This window comes from Salvia splendens, chromosome 11 (assembly GCF_004379255.2).
Source record: "Salvia splendens isolate huo1 chromosome 11, SspV2, whole genome shotgun sequence".
Taxonomy (NCBI): domain Eukaryota; kingdom Viridiplantae; phylum Streptophyta; class Magnoliopsida; order Lamiales; family Lamiaceae; genus Salvia; species Salvia splendens.
This window is the reverse complement of record NC_056042.1, coordinates 29,405,318-29,427,459: the sequence shown is the minus strand read 5'-3', so window position 1 is coordinate 29,427,459 and position 22,142 is coordinate 29,405,318. Positions and strand designations below refer to the sequence as shown.

The following is a 22,142-nucleotide window of genomic DNA, read 5'->3' as shown; positions in this document are numbered from 1 at the left end:
TATGTAAACCACGATACATATTTTTTTATCGGGCCACACATGTATGCTCGGGCCCTGCAGTTCTAATATTTAATCACTTAAACCAACACATTTTTTTGACATAAATGGCCGACTAAGTGCCCTTAAAAATTCAATTGTGTGGACAGTGGCGAAACCAGAAATTTTACAATGGGCCCAAATTAATGCTCATAGTTATAGGATTATTTTTATGTTCATGATGTCGAAAGCTTATTATTTGATATTTTCAATTTTAACGTAAATATAATGGATGGAAACGATTTTCTTTATGATATTTAAATGTCACAAAAAAATATCAACGAAAATATAAATTATAACAAGTACTAGAATACAATAATTTTTTTTATTATGAGTATAATATTGAAGAAAACAATTATAAAATGACAATGAATTAAAAATAATATAATTAGTTGTGTAAAAGAGAAGAAATACAGTAGAAATTATGTTCCAGAATATTAAAAGAAAAATAATAAAAAAAAGAGTTGCATAAATACAAAGGAGAGAAAAGAAGGCCAAATGTAGCCACAGGGAATCGATCTCGGGACAATCAGACATCAGACGCGATTTCATACCAACTGCGCCACTAGTTTCACATGTAAACTTGATGGGGGACCGGGCCCCCCTGCCCCAATGTGGCTTCGCCACTGTGTGTGGACACTTCAGAATTTCATGTTTGAGATTAGACATTTAACACTTTGGGCCTTCAAATCCAGAAATAAATTTTTTAACATATAACATAAAAATGTAAAATAATTGTGATTATATATTCCATTCATAATTTCATACTGACCTAGATTAATGCCATATGTTATTAATAAGTTATTATCACTGATTTATTTAAAACATTGGGCATAAAAAAGAAATAAAACATTGGGCCTATAATTTTGAAGCCCAACCCATCCATTGGTGAATCATATGGTTCAAAAAAGCAGTAGCTCGACTTTTCAATCTGCATCGGCAATTCTGCATTTTCGATCAACACAGTGACTGTATTCTGGTGATCCTTCTCTCTGTCTGACGGAATTTCAGAAGAAATCATGACCATATTTCACTTCTTCAACTGTGCGATTCTCACTTTTGGCCCTCACGCCGTTTACTACTCCGCCACTCCCCTGTAAGCTTAATTCTCGTTTTTATCTACTCATCAGATCTCATCGAATTCATGGTGCCGTTGTACCGAATCTGCTTAAATTCTACCCATGGAAGTTCAGTTTTTTCCTAATTATCCTGAATTTATTTATTGATATCATTACTTGCTTATTAAGATAGTTTTGACATTATTTATTTAAGTGGAATTATTAGGATTCGGTAAACTGTTGCATTCGGGATGTTAATGTAGCTTATAAAGAAGTCCAAATGTAGTAGGACTTCGAATTGTAGGAATGATTCTTGGTGTTAGGCATCATGAATTTACAAGCAAATTTAGTGGAGGTTGTTGTATTGTCAACTGGGTTATCAATGATCTTGGCTACTTTATTGCTTTCGTCTTTACTGTTTTATTAAGTTGGGTTCCGATAGCTGGAGAAAAAAAATCTTTAATCAGGCTGATACCTACTTTTGCTTGTGTAAACTTAAACACCAACCGTTGCAAATATGTTTTTGTACACGAGATTTATACGTATCGATTCGTTGCCTTGAATTTTTTGGAAGCTTGTTTAATTTCACATGATTATGTTGGGAAAAGTTTTTGGTCTATTATGTTGACTGGTTTTATCTTATAGATCCGAGTATGACACGATTGGTACTTCAATTAAATCAGCTGTTGTTTATCTCGTGACTGCACTGGTGAAGGTCAGTTGAGCAGATCAGAATGATTGAATGTCTCTACAGTATACATTGATGCTTCCTTTTTGGTTGTCGTGGGCTCTTATTCATTGAATCTCTTTTGCAGCTTGTATGTCTTGCGACCTTTCTAAAGGTATCTGAAAGTGACAGTTTCGACCCGTATCAGGTATTTCCTTCTTTTAGGATATTTATGCAATTTATCTTTTCTTGTCAATTTGGTATAATGTCCTAAAGTATTGGAAAAGGTAGTGATTCATGTTCACTAGAGTTAGTATCTACTTCTTGATGCAATAGTTTCTGAACGTTTTTGTTGTTGTTTGCAAATATGTTAATAGTTAGGTTGCTTGAGGCCATAATATAATCATTTCAAAACATTTGGGTATTGCCCTATCCATTTCTATAACAATTCACTGAAATGAGACAAGTCACAATTGTCTTGGCTCTCGGTTGATGGGTAACATATACTGTATTATGTTATTGAGGGATGCTGGGAAATGGATTCTATGTGGGATGTTTTGATTAACGGTCTTCTTAGTTATATATGCTAATTTGGTCTTTTCAGCTCGTCATGTTTCTTGTATTTTTATCCTTTGCTTGTGGGGTTGAAGGAGGTCGGTGTTAGGGCTTTATATAAGTTTTAGGCTACCTGAGAAATTAGTTTTTGTTTTGTTTCTCCTAACCCTTCAAGGAAAAATTAATCATCGTGATTGAAAGTGATTTATTCTCTTCAAAGTTTTAAGGAACACTAATATGTTCTAAACTTTTAAGTTCTGTTTCTCATTGTCTTTCAGGAATTATTGAAAGCTTTGATTGGATTCATAGATGTTGCTGGGCTTTACTTTGCCTTGACACAATTAACTCATAGGAATATTTCTCAAAATCACAAATTCCAAGCTGTTGGACTCGGTTAGTGCAGTTCTGTTTTACTCTCTTAATCATTGTTATGATCCCCTTCACTTCCTCCTGGATATTTTTTGCTGTACTGCTTATAAAAATCGTGTATCGGTAATCAGTCATCTCAATTTTCTGGAATGAAAAAGTTTATTGGGAAAGAAAGCTGTCTTTTGGCTTGTGCTATTAAAACCTTTCCTCTCAGCTTGCCAAATGAAGCGTTTATTAGAGAGGACAAATTAACTAGCACCTAAAATTTGATCTTACCAATTTATTATAGTAATATCTTTCGGACAGATAAGTAGGTAACATACATTTGGTCAACTACTTCTGTCCTTGATTCTGTCCTGGTGATGCAAGAGAGAATAACTTTTGAGATGTTACCATTCTATAGTTAACGAATACTTACAAAGAGCCTTAGGTATCTATTTGCTTATCACAAATGACTCGGACACCAGTAGAAGTATCTAGGAATTTCTGTATTTTTGCTATTCATAGCAGGCCTGAAGACTCTGAAGCTTTAAAGGCCTTTAAGAGTTATTTATGAACGTAGTTTGTCTAATATCTTCCAACCAAGACCTCCTCACCAACATTGCTTCTCTCTCTCTCCACATACGTCTTTTATTAAAAATTGATTGTCTGCATCACTCACCCGGAGCTTGGTTGGTGGAACTTTTAATAATACACAGAAGAAGCTGGTCATGCAATTTTTGTAAAGAATCCTAGTCCCTTTCTGATACTCAGCAGCTGTAGTTAACCTGCATTTTCATTGAGGATTTTGCTTATGAAAAGAAAACAACTGTATTTGATTACAGCCAAAATACTTTTTCTACTTCTTGCTTTCCTATGGCATTTAATGTTCCGTTTGTTTTGTTGGCAGGTTGGGCTTTTGCTGACTCTGTCCTTCATAGGCTGGCACCTCTTTGGGTGGGTGCCAGAGGATTAGAATTCACGTGGGATTACATTTTGCAGGGTCTTGAAGCAAATGCTAATTTGGTAATACAAGTTTACCATGGTGTTTATTATGGTCATTCTTATGAGTTATGCCATTGTATAATCTAAAAAGTTCTTGTGCACTGATTGTATTTGGGTGATTTGTGTTTCAGGTGTTGAGTATATCACTAGCTGCATTAGGCTCTCTGATTTGGCTCAGGAAAAACAAGCCTAAGACATTGATTCCTATCATATATGCTTGTGCTGGAATAGTGGCAACAATGCCATCAATTACAAGGTGCGTTAACTGCACTTGAAGATATATTATTGTTTTGGCTGTTGTAGAAATGCATGATTTAGTATATACAGCCCAGAGTTGACATGTTTTGAGTGTGATTCAAATGGTTTGTTGCAGTTATCTGAAACTTGCCTTGGGTTGGCACTTCCCGAAGGTGGTAGGTTTTGAGCTGTTCACTTCACTGGTGGTGGCTTTCATTAGCTGGCAGTTGTTTGCTGCATGCCAGAGACCATCTAACTGAGAGTAGGAAACTGTCTGACATCATCAATTTGAGGCTGCTGCTGTAGAATTTGTTGTAAAACTCAAACTTTCTTGAGCATGTTTGAGAAATTCTATATATAGACATGGTAGTTGAATTTTGAGTGGTGAGAAGAGCTCAACTTTTCGTTTTAAGGTGCTTCTTGTTTTGCATGTTCTCTTCTTCCACTACTCCTATAATCTTATTCATTGGTTAATTCCATTTTTGTACTGTGGCCAAAATCTCTGTAATCCTTTGTTTCTGTGCAACCCAAATTGGATCAAACTTTTCTGCGTGGTAAACCGCATACGAACTCATGTGTAACTAACTAGTCCTTTACCCATGCAATTTCACCATAAGAAACGTCTACGCGCCGATTTCTATCATAATAGTGTTCATGTTGTGCCATACTAGTATACATCAATTTGTTGACTAGGAAGTAGGGATGTCCATTCAATTTGAATCCTACGTGTCGATCCGAATAGCCCAAATTTATAATCTAAAAAAAATTACAACTCGAATAACTCTATTCTGAATAGCCCACAATTGTCGGTTGCGTATGATGGCGGTGGCCATGGTGTGAATGACGACGACCATTGGGGAAGGAGGCTCATTATCTAAAATGTCACCAAACCTATTGTCTTGCTTCAAATCATTGTGAGAGAATGTTAGTACAAAGACTCAAAGAAATGAGAGAGGGAGAGGGGTAGTTTCGGTTAACTATTTTAAATTTGTCGGATTGCTTTTCTACACTAAATAGTGATTATTTTCTTCTCTTCACCAAAATTATCCATGCTACGGAAACAAGAAGAATATTGTTGGTGAATAATGTGCCAAACCTTTCTTTTCCTATCTATAAAAAAGGACCTAGCTCATTTAGATTATTAATTTTAGGTTTCGTTAATTTCATGTAGCATTTTATCTGCCTAGCAGTAGCATCATATCTGTCCACATTCTATATTAAGTTAACATGGATGTAAAATTGTAAATAAAGACTAGTTGGCAAAAATATGACGTAGCACGCACTCACATACGTAAGCCCTTACGTCATACTTAAATGCTGATAATTATTTAATACTACTAAATGGTAAAATTGAAAGTTGAGGAATCTATTTGCATGTTTCAAAGTGAGGCGACAAGTATGGTCAAAATTTGTTTATTCAACTACACCTGATTTAGTTTAGATATTAGTAGTATACTCCTACTACATAATAAGAATGAAAAAGGTGACTTGTAATTGGAATTTCGTACTACTTTTTTAAATAAGCAATTCGTTCAAATACAAAACAACGCAAATTGATCAACCAATTATATGAATGTGAATATGTACTCATTAAAAAACACACACCTAGCCTAGAAATAAATAAATTCTAAAATTAGAAGTTAAACGATATGATTTTGTGTTTGCCAGGATCATAAAATTTTTATGGATAGGTTGAGTTGTTGTATGTTTGGTTATAGTACTCCTCCTCCTCCTCCGTATTATTCTCTCATAATTGTAGATAAAGGGTATTTTTGCCAATTTAGCTTGTTGTCACAAAAGTCTTATGAATGAGTGGAAGCAGCTGAGGAAGAAACAAGGAAGGGAAGCTACTGCCTCTCTCTCGCGATTTGTTGGACCGGTCAGACACATGCCAAAAGTAAAAGACTATAATGCCCATGCATTACTACGGAATTACATTACATTACATTGCTTGAGATTCGGATATTTTGTGTTTCAAAACCTCTTGCATTACATTACAACTAGTGTTACCCCGTGCGATGCACGGATCGATTTAATTTCACTATAGTAAATTCATATTGTGAATTAATTAAAAATCAGATAATAACTATGATGCTTGGAATATGTCAACATAATTTCGAATTGACATTTTATACGTATTATGTTGACATATTTTATTAGCTATGTTTACATTAATCTGGCACTACAAAAATACGAAAACTCAATAATTTTTTTCAAATTTTGACATCGGAATATATGCAAATAAGGTCTCGTTAGAATCATTATAAAATTATCTTTAATTTGCTATATGTTGTGTGAAAAAATAATTTAAATTGAGATAGTTATATGCATTTAAACTTTTGAGATATTTTTAAAAAGTTTGTTATAACTATTTTATTGTTAATTGACATAAATACCCTAATTCACATTTTTTTGGTGGATACATTGATACTCGCAAATGATGGATATTGGCCCTTGATTGAATATCTAATTTTTATCATTTATTTGTAGTTAGCAATTTAAATATGAGTTAGCAATATAACACACCCTTGTAATATACATAGCAACAATTTAGTCTTGTAAAAAATAATGAAAAATTGATTAAATTCACAAATAATACCATACATAAACGTTGTTTGTGATAATAAAGCTAAAATTGGAAGTAAAGTATGTACGTATATCAATTTTAGAAAGATTAGAATTATAATAAAATAGATTATTAATGTAAAACAACATTCACGTAGACATATAAAAAGTAAGTTTATTAATATAATAATTATCCACTAATAGAGATAGAAATTATAAATTGTCGAGCTTCATTTCATTGCACTATAGTGATCCTATACACTAAAAACACAAACCTCGAAACCTAAATCCTAAACCCTTAACTTTAGTAGAAATTATAAATTATCGAGCTTCATTTAATTGCAATATAGTGATCCTATACACTAAAAACTCAAACCTCGAAACCTAAATCCTAAACCCTTAACTTTAAAATATATTCATCAAGACCAACAAATGAGCCAAATATCAATAAAATTCTTTCTTTTGTTCCAGTTCAATTTTACTTTGTTGATCACTTATTCTATTTTGGGGGTTTTAGATCTGTATTCGATATCTTACACTGGGTTAGCCTACTTGATAATCCTTATTGATAGTGGAGGTTTTTTATCTGAATCTTGTCTGTAAATCTGTTTATATGCTCATATCAAGAAAGTGCTTTACAATAGGGCTATGTGAACGGTAAACAAAAAAATCTTGCTTGCATTCATTCAAGCATTAAAATGAAAAGGTTTTTAAATCAAATAACATAAATGGCTATTGAAATATCAAACGTTAAATATTAGAAGTGATAATAAATTGATTTAAAAGATTTGTTCTGTTACATAACTTGTGTAATTATTTATTTTGGAAATTATGAAAGAGGACGGTTGGAATTGAGAAGGTCAAGATGCCGTTTAAATGTAAAAAATCTGTGTGAATGAATTTTACATTGCATATGCTACTAAATTGGGGAGCTTTTGGCTTGTCATTTAATCAAATACTAATAATATTGTAACTGAAGAAATCTTTTAAATAAATTTACTATCACTTCTAATATTTAACATTTATGTTATTTGATTTAAAAACCTTTTCATTTTAAAAATTTAAATCCTAAACCCTAAACTCTAAACATATATCTTAACAATTGGAAAAACATTTTTGACTTTCCTCACTAAGACATAGCAGTATTTTATAGCAATTATATGCACGACCCATTGTATTTCCTTCAAAATTGTATTATGAAATTATTATGCGTAAAAGTCAGAGTATAAAAAAATTCATCATTAAATATAACCTATAAATAGTGATTAAAATATTTTTGATATCTAATGCAAAAACTACAAACACAACAATATATAATCAAGAACACGTGTACTTCATTAGTGAAACAACGTTAATAAGAAATATGGGTCTCATTCGATTAATTAATTGAAATGGAAAACGATATCATTGTGCAAAATCTATAATGAAGAAAATATATAAGAATTTAAAAAAAAACATAAAACTCAATCAATTTGACATTTAAATAACGCAAATACTCCCATATATTTTGACTATAATACTTTTGGATCTCTATTACAACTTTAAAAAATTATACTAATATTCAAAATATCAATATAGAATAATAAATCACAAATTATAACGTTAAATGCATAAAATATCTATGACCATAAAAGTAATAATCATATAAGAGTATGAAAACAATTTGAGTATGATTAATTATTAAAATATTACTATAGATTTTAGCTATACCAACATATTGGGAGACCATGATAGTAGTAGAAGCTCTTCACATCACCATCTCTCACACTACTCTCATTCTACTTCCTCCTTCACTACCGTTGCAAAAGAACTATAGTCAGCCACCGAGTACTCAGTTCTTAAAAATTTATAGATAAATGGTAATTCCCCCGATCACAAAATAACCGAGTGAATGAATTGAGGATGAAACATTATTAATACACAAATAGAAAAAAAAATCCATCTTAGTAGAAAACTAATTTTGTAATAAACAATAGTGTTAAAACTTAAATAATAAAAAAACAAATTTAGCCCACTGAACTTAAATAAATAAATACTACGACTACTTAACCCTAAACTAATTGTTTTATGCTTCTAATTTTCTTCTCCATTTCTTCAGTGTTGGTCTTCTTCCTCATGTAGTAGGTAGTACTAAGTTTTTTTCACTTCCTTCTACTATTCACTATACCATTTTAAAAAATAATCTATCATACAAAAAGGGAAACTCAGTATAACCATTCATCTTGCTTTCCTTGAATGTGACTTTCGTTCTTTCTTTTTTAATGGATTAGAGGTGAAGTTGTGAATTCTGATCCTGAAATAGAAAAGTGTGTAAAGTTTAAAGAACATTGAAATCATAATAGAGATCCTAAACCCATAGACTATATTAACAGTAGTGTATTATAAAATAATCAGCAGCAAAAAAATACATTGCATAGTAATATAAAAATAAATAATGCATAGAACCATGGAAAATTAGAGGTGATATTGTGAATTTAGGATGCAACAAATCATATGAATAGATCACTGGAGAAAAACAAGTCCAATCACAAAATAATTTAGGGAATGAATTGAGGGTTCAAAGCAAACATTATTAATACACGAATGAAAAAAAATCATCATGTTAAAAACTAAATTTATGTTGAAACAACAATGATGCAGAATTGGAACAATACCTAAATCCGGATTAGAAATCTGCAGAAAGTTTAGGGAAGAATATAGTGGAAAAAGGTAAGAACATGTGGATTGCAAACTACCAAATGTCATATATTTATAGTAAAAAATATAAGCCTCTTTCAAAACCTTTCACTTTATAAGAAAAAAAAACGTTTTTAACTTCCCAAATTCAAAACCTATAAATTTGCACCTTAAATATGAAAAATTAATTGGTGTTTAAGGCTTCATAAAGACACATAAATTATTCCCCCAATATCTTGTAATGTAAAAAATATACATAAAGTTAAGTCATTAATAATTTGATAAAAAAATATTCAATTTCTATGATCAGTGGCATCATATTCTTTCGGTGCTAATAATAATTGATAATTATATATACTAATTAACTATGAGTGATGGCCATTAACTCGATCCACCATGTTTAAAAAACATACAGAAAATTAAATCAACAATAATTTGACAGTCAAAATATTTAATTTCTATAATAAATAGAATAGCATCATATTGCTTTTACCTGATAATAAATAATAATTATATTTACTAATTAACTTGATTTTAATGGTATCATGATTACATTTATATGTATATAAAGAAAAATTGATGAGGCGGTTTTTTAAATTTGACTATTTGATAGAAATAAAGTTCCTAATATTGAATGTATTGCACAAAATTTATAAATATTTAAATTTTTACTGTAAATTTATAAATATTTAAAATGACATTGATATTTAACTCATATTTAATCATGATGGCAATCACCATCTAATTAGAGGCTCACAATTTAATTATGATGGTATAACATTGGTATACCTGAATATCAAATAATTTATTTCAAGAAAATGCTTATAATAGAGGCTCTGAACCCTGATAGGAGATGAACGATCATTACAACCCAAGAGAGGGGATAATTATGACAATTAATTCATAATTTATATTTAAAGATAGAAACTGCCGGATGAATTTAAAATTATGCTTACCGAAATTTAAGGAGTTCAATTGAAAGATTTAATAGTTTTTCTTAATTGCATTTACCTCCATTGCTCAAAATTTTTATTCAAAAGGTCCCAAAACTCAACTTTTATATATGTATAGATTTACACATACCAAATAAACTAGAACGACCAAGAGATGTGCATAATCAAGATGGAATCAATAAATGATCTTCCCCAAGTTACAAAAAATTTATTTCAGTAATTCCTAATTTCATAATTATATTGCCCATATTGTAAAATATCGACCTAATAGCCAAAAGAAGGGAAATACTAGAAATAAATTTATTATAGCTATTAGGCATTTTTATTTTAACATTTTGTGACTTTAGCAATTGAGGATTTGTATAATGTACGTAGTAACCACTTTAGATCGTCCAAAATAATGTTCTCCGAACCAAAACGTACATTAAACAATGTGTAACAGAGTTAGCGAGTTAAAAATTTCACAAAATAACTAAAATTCTAGTATATTAATTACTAAAATTTTGACCATACTCACTCATGACCTCGTAAATAAGCACATACTCAATATCTATACACATTTCCTGTTTTAGTGTTTTACGGTATTTTCCGTAATAAGTTAGGAATTGAAGGGCAATAATGGAACCACAGCACCCTCTCACGTTGAATATTAAACCCCCAAATTCATTTTCAACTCTTTGAAAATTTCCCATTTCTTCATCTATCTGCCAAACTATAAGCCGCCTTGCGCTCTCTCCTCTCCTCGGCCCTATCGCCGCCGTCGATAGGGTTCCGCTTTCCCTCACTGCTCACTCCCAACCCCTCAGTCTCCTCCCTGCCCCACTGATTTAGCCTCCTTCTTCAATTCCCCCTCCCTTCTCCCGATTTCTCACTGATTTCGTTCACGATGTCATTGTCTACCTGCTAGAGCTCTCTCGCACACCCTTCCTCATCCCAAATCCCGAAATTTTCATCTTCTTCCTCGTCACTTTCTTACAATTCGTCACCATGGCTCTCCGGTTCACCGTGGCCTACTCGGCCACCGTCGCCTCAAACCTCTCCGCCGCCCCCGGGAAATGCGCCGTCTCCCGATTCTTCCTCGACTGCGCCACCCGATCCCGGGTCTTCCAGCACACGCCGTCGCAGAAGCCCAGTTGCAGCTACCCCGACATCCGCCGGCCCCCTGATCGCCCCACCCGAACGACGCCGTTTCACTCTATGCTTGCACAGGAATTGCTCGGTGAAAGCACCCGGTCTCCTGTGGTTGGTGGTTTGGTGTCTCTGATGAAGCAATCGGCTGGGGTTTCTTCTGACGTTGGGGTTTTGGGCGTTTCTATGCTTAAGACGTCGGCGATTCTCCCGTTTTTGCCTGGATCTAAGTGGCTGCCCTGTAACGAGCTCGCTACGTCGGAGGTGGATAGAGGTGGAACGGCCGTTGCTAGCGGTAATCGCGCCGTTGTTAGAAAAGGATCATCCAAGAGTGGTAGTGTTAGTGTCGTTGAAAGCAAGTGTTCAGAGGCACTGGCTATGGGGAAGAGCGGTGGTTCAAGCACCGTGAAGGCTATGCACCAGAGCAGCAAAGGTCGTGATAGCAACCGTTGGATTCTGAAATTGATGAATTTTTGCTTCAGCTCCGAGGATGCTAAGGCGGCTTTCACTGCTGTAAGCGTTAGCATTCTGTTCAAATCGACTTTGGCCGAGCCCAGGTCGATCCCGTCGATGTCTATGTACCCGACACTTGATGTGGGCGACAGGATTCTAGCTGAGAAGGTATGCTTTCTTTGATGGTGGGTTTTTAGTTCTAATTGATATATTTATTTTTAGGAAATGTTTTGAATGTGAGTCTAAGTGAAGAAGGCTTTACATGCTATGGCAGAATGATCCTGTTATTTTGCTCCGGCTGTAATTATCTTATTGGAAAAATAGATGTTAAAATGTTGCGCTATTGAGGAGCGATTATCATTGAGTAATCTAGATAGATAAAAGTAGTATATATGGTAATGCTAATCCGTTGTTTTCCAAGATGGAATGGACACTTTGTAGTTTGTATCCTAAACTAATTCATCATTTCTACAATTGGAGATAATTTGCTTGATTCATATCTAGGTTTGCAGAAATCCTTGTGTTAGAGTTAAATACATTCAATCACATATACTGTCATTCTTGAATAATGAATGTCCCTATATTGATTAATTTCAAAAAATAGACCACACTCCCATTTTCTTTGAGCTGAGGGATGGGGATTTACCTTGTCTTTCACCCTTACAAGGGTTGAAAATACCAGCCAAACTATACAAACTGTGAGTTTTTCTTATAAATAAAGTTGCTCTCTTGTTATTGCAAATTTTGTACCTGAATTTTAATAGCTAGTGGATAGATTGGACTGTGATTACTAGAACATTTGTTGTTTCTCTATCTATCTCTCTGAGAAAACACTGTTGATACTGTGTGATTTGAATGTTGACTGTGCTAGTCTTGACTCTTTTATATTGTGTTTACAGGTTTCTTATATTTTCAAGAAGCCAAATGTCTCAGAAATTGTGATTTTTAAGGCTCCATTTCTTCAGGTAATTTTTTTAATTTTTGTATAATTATCAGAGTCATTAGTCACTTAGAGTCATGTTATACCATAGAGTTGATATGTAAACGTTTTACTTTTCTTTGCAGGAATATGGTTTCAGTACATCTGATGTGTTTATTAAAAGAATTGTAGCAAAAGCTGGGGACTGCGTGGAAGTAAGAAATGCTTATTGGTTCTTGAAATTGCTCATCTCAAAGTCTGTGGCGTATCTAAATATTTTCCTTGTGCAGGTTCGTGATGGAAAATTGATAGTCAACGGTGTAGCCCAGATTGAGGATTACATTTTGGAGCCAATTGATTATGAGTTGGAGCCAGTGGTAATAATTTGTGCTTGGTCCCAGTTCGAGTATCTTGATCATGCTATTATAGCAAGAAGAAAACTAACCCATCATTTTGTTTTTATAGTTTGTGCCAGAAGGATATGTATTTGTCTTGGGAGACAACCGTAACAATAGTTTTGACTCTCACAACTGGTAAGCAACTCTTTGTCATTATGTTTTACATGCTTGCTTTAGGCCTGAAGGATATTCTTTATTTATTCTGTAGTTTCTCTGTTTATTGGTTTCTTTGTGATCTATCAACATAAGAACTCTTAATGGTAAGAGAATGGAGCTAGGTTGAAAGCAATAAAACTTGTATTGATGGTCTCTTTTTGTTTACACTTCATTGCTATCATGAACATGTTTGGAGGTGTATGGAGCCTGAGTTCCAATGTTTTTGTATTGCAGGGGTCCACTGCCTATTGAGAACATTGTCGGTAGATCAGTCTTCCGATATTGGCCTCCTTCAAAAGTGTCGGACACTCTGTATTCGACATACCAGCAAAGCACCCTGGCATTCTCATGACACTTGACCTCCTGGCTTTTTGGTTAATAGTTTTGACCTTGATTCTTTCATCAAATCCGATTCTTCCACTCTGCAGCCCTTCTGGGCTTATTTGGCCACCAACAGGAATTCTGATTTCCTTCAATATGTTCGTGTATTGTCTATAAGACGGATAGTGGAATCCTCTGCCACGCCACCACTGCCTCCAGCAGCCTCATATGGCTGGTTTTGGGTTCGTTATGTAATTTATTCAAGTTTCATGTGGTGAAGAATTTGAATCTAATGGATCAAACTCTGTATATGTTGAGGCACCCCCGTGCTACAAATGCTGAAAGCACAGCCATTAATGATGGTGCCAGTCGACTCACGAATGATGGATTCTGTGATGGTGTTGGGTGTTGCATCTGCGGATGCATTCACAGATAAAGTCATCAGGTTGACTGGGGCAGCCAGGTATTTAGATGGATGGAGGTGAATCCCAGAGTTTTTCTGCTAAAACAAGCCTATACTCGTTATAAGTTATTGTTTCGACTGCTGACCTTTCGAGTTACTTTGTAGAAGGTGTACGGCAGTAACCGATCCATCTATCGTGTGCTATTATATGAAAAAGGAAAAAAAAATCATATTTTGAGTTTCCATTTTAACCTTAAAATTTCTACATTCTAATTTATATGTTTGGCAGGAAATTGAAACTTTATCTTTAACTATTTGAATAGCAGTTAAATGCTTTGATTTTGGAGAATACAAAGAGCAGGGGGGAAGGGAAACAAAAAACCATTCATCCTAACATAATTTAATTGAGTGGAAAAAAACTAATTCATCTTTCCCACCAGAGTCCTTGAGGGAAAAAGCATAATCAAGTGCACCAATAATACGAATATAATCACAGAAATAATATGCTACGGTTCATTAATTCATGTTTATTGTTGTTTTATTTTATGTGTTTAGTTTGATTTTAATGTACTATTATTAAAAATTATTATTGGTATTTTAATTTTACAATTTTGATAAAAAAATCAAATCTTAATTTATTATTTTATTAATTTAAAATTATAGAAAAGATGGATCAATAGAAATTTGATTTTTATGAAAAGTGTAAAATAAAAATGTCAATAACAATTTTTTCGAACTTTACCGTGTAAATACAATATAAACGTTGATCATTCATGGCATATGCCAAAAGTCGGTCGAAGCTTAAAGTCTCATAATTAGTCGAATCATTAATGGATGAAACAATACTTTATCATTTAAATTAAGTATGGACCATTTCAAGTAAATACCAACATAATGATGTTATGTGTGAAATAATATAAACGTTTTTATTTGTTGATAGTTTTCAAATGATTTTGACACACTTTTTTGACAAATAAATCGTTAAATATGACGTAGATATGCAGTAGGTATAATTAATTTCTCATTTTGATTAACAAACTCTTCACTTAGTTACAAATCGATAATACCTGCGGTTGAATTTAATTATCATAATAGCTGTTGCTGACGGAGTGATATTTTTAATGGATTGAAATAAGCTGTTTGCGTAAGCCACTCACATAATTCTACTAAAAAAAACCAAAATTGTTAAATAAATAAAATTCCCCGGCGGCAGATCAATTCACCGTCGTCGCCACAGTCGCCAGCCATCATCTTTCATCACTCAACACTGTATAATTTCTCAATCGACATTCAGTTACGGCCCACACAATAATTCGATGATTGCCCCAAATTCGACGCTATTTTTGCCGACAATTTCCCTTTCCCTTGTGTTGATACACTCGGCAATCGCGCCTTTCAAAATTTCCCACTACCTCTATCCGAAATTCACGGCCGTGTTTAAATGAAAAGAGGCGTTTTTAAATGAAAAATGCGCGTTTAAGCAGATGAAAAACGCCAATGAGAGTGGCGTGTTTAACCAGAACAATATATCAGCAAACGCTCCCCCAAATCGCGAAACGCAGACCTTCTCCACATCGCTCCATATCCACACAGCGCCCATTCTCTGTGAAATCGCCATCTTCTCCGTGATTTCGCCCTCTCTCCATCAATCGGTGCTATTCTTCTCCGTATTTCATATACTTTTCGGTTAGTATACTTATCTTTTCTCATTCTACCTTCTCTTCCATGAGTTTTCTCTTCTTCTCCGTTGATATCACACAGTCTGCAATTCTATCTATATCACTCACTATCTCTCTCCGTCATTTGTTACCGCCGCAATAAATCGGTCGTCGCCGGCCAGTCGGCCACCATCACTCACTTCTCTCTGCTTCACACCTAGTACTTGAGGCCATTGTGAGGCCATTGTGTAGTTTTCTTGTTTTGCTCGATTATTTCATCTCCCAAATGCATCCTCAAAGCCTCTCTTTCTCTTTCTCTAAAACCCTAAACCCTAATCTTATCCCCTTCCCTTTCCACCCTCTCCTTCCCGCCTCCCATAAGCCTATCAAACTCAAACTTCACTGCCAAATTATCCCCAAATTACCCGCCCAAAATGCCACCCACCGCCTGGACTTCCGCACTTTCGCCGGACGGAGCAAAGGAAAGTCTGGAGGAAGCATCGACGGCGGCGCGGATCTCCTCCGGGAGTCCAAGCGGAATGCTCGCCGGAGAAGCAAGAAAATGGCGGAGAGCCTATTTTACCGATTGAAAAATCCCCACAAGAACTACCCGGATAATTTTTCGGAGGAGGAGCTCCAGATGATTGGTTTGGGGTATGATAGGTTGGTGAGGTTCATGGACAAGGACGACCCTAATTTGAAGCACCCGTACGATTGGTATAAATATGGCGAATTCGGGCCCTACTCCTGGCGTGGGATCGTATTGGGCGACCCCATTCGCGGCGACTTTTCCGACGAGCGAGTGACGATGATTGGCGAGGTCAGGGATCAGGAGGAGTGGGAGAAGATTGAGCAACATGACATGGCGAGGGAGTTTCAGAGGAGATTGGACGCCATGGATAAGGGCAGGAAAAAGAGGTACTTTTGGGTGTTTGTGAGGCATCCGAAATGGAGAGTCTCTGATTTGCCATGGCAGCAGTGGACATTGGTGTGTGAGGTAGCTCTTGAAGCAGGGGATCAGAGGTTGGATAAGTGGACGTTGATGGGAAGGCTCGGGAACAAGGCGCGCGCTATGATCACGCAATGTGCTGCTTGGATGAGGCCCGACATTATATATGTCAAGAGGCCAGTTTACCAGTGCAGGTTCGAGCCACAAGATGACTTTTTCCAGCCTCTGGTGCCGTTGCTTGACCCAGAGACCGAGAAGGACTACATGTGTGAGCTGGTGAGGGATGATGGCAGTGTGGAGATGTGTACGTATTTTGGAGGGTTGTGTAAGATTGTGAGGATCAGTCCGAAAGCTTTTGTGGATGATGTGACTAACGCATATGAGAAGTTGAGCGATGATGACAAGTCCAAGTGCTTGGAGTTCTTGCTGGGAAATCATCCAATGCTGCTCCTGCATCCGTATACGAAAGAGTGGAAGGCAAAGTTGGAGGAAATGGAGTTGGGTTGTGACGCTCCTGATGATGATGATGATGGTAGAAAGAAGGTTGGGGGTGATTTTATAGATTGGGTTGAGGACGAGGGGAACGATGAGGAGAGGAATGTTGATGATGATGATGAGGAGGAGGATCCGGATGATGTGATTCTTGATGTAAAAGATGCTGGGGATGAAGTATTAGGAATTCAAGAATATGAACCAGAGGAAGATGATAAGTATTGGGAAGAGGAGTTCAAGAAGGCTCTGAGAAGCAATGAGGCTATGGAGAAACTTGTAGAGAAAAGTATAGATGCAACGGAGAAGTATTACGAGGATATGGGGATACAAAAGAAGGAAAGAGAAGAGGGAGATGAGCTAGAAATGCGAGGTAAAAGGGCTAAAGTAAGCCAGGAAGAATGGAAGCGGCTTGGTTATGGGCCGTATAGGAAGAAGGTGAAGAAGAGCAGGGTTCCACCGGGTTTGTTTTTACGCGCAGCTGTTAGACCTTTTACTTACAGAAATCTTGTTAAGGAGATTGTTCTTACCAGACATGCCATATTGGAAGGGGAAGTTGGTAGAGAGAAATGAGGTTTTGGCCATTGGAATGTAATTGTAAAAACATTTGTTCAAGGTTGAGGTTCAACTGTGTTGTCTGATGTAATCAATTATTTCCAATGAATTGAGTTTGCTCTGGTGATGAATTGTGTTTCTGTTTATTGTAAAGTTGGGTTACCAATTTTTAAAATATTGAGGGAAAAAGTTCACACTTCTAAGGGCTTGCTTGGTTACGTTGAAAACGCCTCACTTTTTAGCCATTTTCATGCTGTTTGGTTAGATGTGTAGAGTTTCTATCAGACCCAGTTCACCAGCCAAGCTATGGTTATTGGCCTTGAATATTTAGTTGAATGTGTATATTTTTTGCTTCATTAGTATATAGTTACTTATAAGTTTTAAATAACATGCAAGGTCTTTAAGTTTGCCAGCATAAAGAACAACTGATGGAAGCAAAAATTCCAAGAATCAAGTAAAGCAATAGATGAATCATGTACTTTAAAATCACTATCACATTGCAAATAATGGTAATGTTTATCTTCATCCAAGAAAGAAATCAAAATAAAAATGGTTATCTAGAGTATAAAAATATCTTCAACAATCAGCCAAATGCATGATTCCTCAAATCTCACCTCCATGCTTCCACCCTTTCTTTATGCGAACTTACGCGACTTACAGCAGTTAGATCCTTGTTTTTCTCTGCACATCCATCACAGCGAAGATCTGATCTTGGAACGCGTTTACTAGCTCCCTTCTTCGCCTCATTGGGATTGCTCGCCTGGCTGCTTTCGCCCTTCTACCATGAGCTTTTCTAGCTGTTGCAGTTGCATTTATGCGTTCAGCCCCATATCAGTCTGTATAAACACGCGACCCGTGTTGGCGTTTTTCAATTAAAACACGCCAGAGCCGTTGGCGTCTCTTCTTTAAACACGCCAAACCTATCAGCGTTTCTAATTTGATAAACACGCCAACACGGAAGGCGTTTTTTATTTAAACACGCCAACCTCATGGGCATGTTACACTTTAAAGTGTAAAGTGTAACACGCCATCACAGTTGGCGTTTTTACTTAATGAAACGCGTTCCCATATATGGAACAATTAACAAAGTGGGTACATTTTCGTTATTCTAGTTGTATACTCCCCCACGGATCTGATTTTCTCCTGTTTTGTTGGTCTTCATTTATTTTTTAATTATAGAAAGGTTTTCAAATGGTAGAGTGGTTAGAAGTTGTATATCACAAATCTGTGTTTGCTACTTTGTGGGTGTTGAAGTATTTGATCATAAATTATGCCAAAATTTATGTTAGAGGAGAAATCTCGTGTGTATGTTTAGTCAGTGGGACTTGTTTTCTGGCAGTGTGATTGAGCTTAGCTATGAGTGGTTATCAAATCACTGTTATCTTCATATTTTTTTGTTGTTTTTGGGATCTGATTCAGGGTGTTTTGGATTCGATTTCTAAAAAAGAGAAATGGGCTTTGGAGGATTTTTGGGTTTCATAATTGGATGTAAAGAAAGCTAAATACAAGACAGTGCAACGATATGACTTTCGGGTTCGTGTTGGGAAGATTGAAGTTGCCCTTAAGATGCATGATGGGACATCAAACTTTGAGGCACTGGCTAGGAGAATTGGTTCCACGGCTGTAAATGATAGCTTTAAAGTTGAAGGCCCTTTGGAGTTAATGGTCGTAGGAGAAGATGATCGGTTGTCCCTTACATTTCCGGTATGTCTACTTTCCCTCTCTTTTTTGTGATCTTTCGAACCTGTACGTAGACTCTACATTTTTAAAGTGACTTGGATCTTCAGTCGCAGTTTGCTAATTAATGAATAAAGTATTTTTTGACATTTGTAATTAATGGATTAGAATTGAGCTTAATGAAGGAAAAAAGGAACTAGACATGAAGATGAAGCAGATGCTCTTAAGTTATGTAGGCTAAGTATGCAACACAATAACTGGATCAAATATCAGTATCCCAAATATGGGGGTAGTAGAAGAAACCTTATTATTATTGCTTGAAGAGTGTTATTTTTTGGTTTGTATTTAATCATTAGATCCTTTTGAGTACTAGTATATCGATTTGAAGGTATATCTAAGTGTGAGTAAAGGCCACCATGATGAACTTTCTTGAAGCATGGTGAAGACAAGAGTATCCATTTTGCATTGCTGCAAAACCTTCCTCTGTACAATCAAATATTGCTCTAGGCTATTAATGTTCAGACTTCAGATACAATCTTCTTCTTAGTCCATGAAATACCTTCCTTATTTCCTTCCTAAAATTATCAGTTATCACATGTTGCTGATTGTCTGTTTCCTGAGGAGCAAAACGTGAGTGCAAGGCCCTCTTTGCTATATGGTTCTGTATACTGAGTTCCCTAAAACTGAGTTGTGTTTCAGTGATGCTACATGCAGGTCGGGTAATATGTTGATCTTTTGGGTTTTGTCTGGTCATTGCACAAGGTTTACTGAGGTGAAAAGCCTCTGAGTCTGTTTTGCTCACATTAAATGAGTAATCGGTCCTAAGGTTTTTCCTTATAAATGAGTTATAATATCAAATTTTAATTTTGAGAAGAGAGCCCAGTTAGAGGCAATTAACCCCTGTTTTAAAACCATTTGGTTTAGTGAAGTGGAGTCGGTGTTCTTTGATGTCCTGGGGCTAACATAATATATGGATGAAGCCACAATAGTTGAACTTTACCCAGGTGGCCACATTCATTGGGTGCAAGGGGTGATGTCAAGAGATTGACTTATGAGTTGCCATGCCAATATGGGTACAAACCATGGAGAATTTATGCTTGCCCCATACGGTGCATCTTTATGTGTTATGTTGCTTCGGGGTGTTTCTCAACATGTTGCGTGAATACGTTCCTTTCCATATCTTTTCTACTAATGGCACAAAATATTTTGATGCCATGACTTTGGCTCATAAAATCACACGGTGAATTCAGTACAACACAATCCGCCTCCTGTAAGGAGAACATGGTGTTCATCAGTTAGGCAGGGGACCAATCTTCTGTTATCCTTTCAGCTAGTAAATTAACTTTGTTGGTTCAACCACGTTTTTGGTTCTCTTCTGCTCTAATTCTCTAGGGCAGAGGCACCCTATGGTTAATGAATTACGCTCTCGTACATTCTAGTTATCTCAAGTCTAATGTTTGGACCTTAAGGCCAAGGGTCTCTGTTTCAAATGGAGCTATACCAACCTCTACCTGATTGTCAGTTGTTAGTTTTGAAGGGATGAACATAAGTTAATCTTGTAGACCACAGTTCACTGAGACACTTCCTTCCATATTATAGCCTTAGTATGGTGCTGTTTTGTAGAATGCAGAAGCACTGCTAGGAATTCACGTCCAATTTTATGTATTGCTTTTTGTTTGCTGGGTTAATTGTCTTATAAATTAGAAATTTCCTTATTCCATCCTTCCAACTATCAATTTCTTTATGGTATGTTCCGTTATAGGAGATGGAGTGATGTGGGCCTGCTCTATGCACGAGATTACTTCCAATACGTATTCAAGGTTCGCCATCCGTGGTTTCCTATAGAAGCGGAAGACCAGGTTCACTTATTCGAACTTCTTCTCGTTGTAAAGATGTGATAAAATTGTTGCCAGAGAGGTGTTATGTGAGACGAAACTACGAGAGATCTGTGCATATCCCTAATTCTCTAGGCACTAGAATCGTGTTGTTAAAAAGAGGATTGAAGAGCTTCCTGAATGAGACCGACGATCCAAATTCGGCTGCTATGGGGTCTCTAAAGGTCAGAATCAGCGCATTTCCCATGTATCGCGCTTCCCTTTGGAACTGAGAAGAAATATCAGAACTAACGATTCTTACTGGAGCACGCTAGCTGAGTGGCGAACGAGGCCTGCTACTGAACTCGTGCTGTTTGAAGTTGCAGCAAGAATCGAAGGTGAGGTTCTGAAGCCCCTGGTGATCAAAAAGGTCTGGCCTCTTAATACCGATTCATTTCCTTGGGGTAGTTTATCATCGAATCTCTCGTTCACCGAGTTGCCCCCTCTGCTTCTCCCTCCCGAGTCGTTGACTCTCGACGTGAAATGGTAGGAAAGCTTGTGTATAGCTCAACAGGTTGGAGCCTTTCCTTGTACCTTTGTGTATCGTAACGTTGATCATGTAAGGCGTAGTGTTGTGCACAAACCTGTAGTGAGATTGTGACATGAAATCTTAGAAGGAAACAATGGATTTACTCGTGTAACTAAAAGATTTATTTTTGCACTTAATACATAGAAGTTGCCTGAGATGATGTCAAAAAATTGTTTTGTTTTAATTTTCTGTTGTGTCGAAATTAGTGATATCTAATGAGGATCATCTGTCTTGTAAATTGCTGCGTGATTTACTTCAACTCACAACTTGAATTCGTTACGGAGTATATTAATGCGTGTGTAAATTAATTAGGGACGAATGAAAAAAAAGAAATTGGGGCCAATTTAATTGGGACGGAGGAAGTATATAATTGCTCGACGTTATATCTTCTTGTAGTAATTATTTTCCCAACCCATCGACATGGATGAAAGAGTATTATTTTTTTCACTGCTTATTTTGATCGTGAATTACCCTAAAATACAGCAATTCACAACTAAACTTATTGTTGAAATTGTGAGTTGGGTCACTTCATG

The 22,142-nt window shown here is 35.9% G+C and overlaps 3 protein-coding genes and 1 long non-coding RNA gene across 4 annotated transcripts; all 4 read left to right on the top strand.

Moving 5' to 3' along the window:
• Window positions 1-838: 838 nt before the first annotated feature.
• Window positions 839-4,405, top strand: LOC121755333 (transmembrane protein 147-like). The gene is made up of 7 exons (XM_042150654.1): window positions 839-1,132; window positions 1,740-1,809; window positions 1,910-1,969; window positions 2,595-2,709; window positions 3,575-3,690; window positions 3,801-3,925; window positions 4,043-4,405. The coding sequence occupies exons 1-7, from the start codon at window positions 1,056-1,058 to the stop codon at window positions 4,164-4,166; spliced, it is 687 nt and encodes a 228-aa protein (XP_042006588.1). The 5' UTR covers window positions 839-1,055; the 3' UTR covers window positions 4,167-4,405.
• A 6,386-nt stretch (window positions 4,406-10,791) lies between these two features.
• LOC121755315 (thylakoidal processing peptidase 1, chloroplastic-like) lies at window positions 10,792-14,129 on the top strand. The gene is made up of 6 exons (XM_042150626.1): window positions 10,792-11,849; window positions 12,581-12,646; window positions 12,747-12,815; window positions 12,891-12,977; window positions 13,066-13,133; window positions 13,389-14,129. Exons 1-6 carry the CDS (start codon window positions 11,088-11,090, stop codon window positions 13,504-13,506), a joined length of 1,170 nt encoding a protein of 389 aa, XP_042006560.1. The 5' UTR covers window positions 10,792-11,087; the 3' UTR covers window positions 13,507-14,129.
• Window positions 14,130-14,956: 827 nt separating this feature from the next.
• LOC121755373 lies at window positions 14,957-21,764 on the top strand. Its single transcript, XR_006040715.1, has 3 exons — window positions 14,957-15,564; window positions 18,949-19,233; window positions 20,969-21,764. It is a non-coding gene; the product is annotated as an uncharacterized LOC121755373 (long non-coding RNA).
• Window positions 15,558-17,669, top strand: LOC121755292. The gene has a single exon (XM_042150594.1). It carries the CDS (start codon window positions 15,823-15,825, stop codon window positions 17,545-17,547), a length of 1,725 nt encoding a protein of 574 aa, XP_042006528.1. The 5' UTR covers window positions 15,558-15,822; the 3' UTR covers window positions 17,548-17,669.
• Window positions 21,765-22,142: the final 378 nt, after the last annotated feature.

Bases quoted from the DNA above. Each gene is read 5' to 3' on its own strand.
- LOC121755333 (XM_042150654.1), top strand. From the start codon at position 1,056: ATGACCATATTTCACTTCTTCAACTGTGCGATTCTCACTTTTGGCCCT. The intron at 1,133-1,739 runs GTAAGCTTAATT...TTTATCTTATAG, and splicing joins TACTACTCCGCCACTCCCCT to ATCCGAGTATGACACGATTG. The intron at 2,710-3,574 runs GTTAGTGCAGTT...TTTTGTTGGCAG, and splicing joins ATTCCAAGCTGTTGGACTCG to GTTGGGCTTTTGCTGACTCT.
- LOC121755315 (XM_042150626.1), top strand. From the start codon at position 11,088: ATGGCTCTCCGGTTCACCGTGGCCTACTCGGCCACCGTCGCCTCAAAC. The intron at 12,816-12,890 runs GTAAGAAATGCT...TTCCTTGTGCAG, and splicing joins AAGCTGGGGACTGCGTGGAA to GTTCGTGATGGAAAATTGAT. The intron at 12,978-13,065 runs GTAATAATTTGT...TTGTTTTTATAG, and splicing joins ATTATGAGTTGGAGCCAGTG to TTTGTGCCAGAAGGATATGT.
- LOC121755292 (XM_042150594.1), top strand. From the start codon at position 15,823: ATGCATCCTCAAAGCCTCTCTTTCTCTTTCTCTAAAACCCTAAACCCT.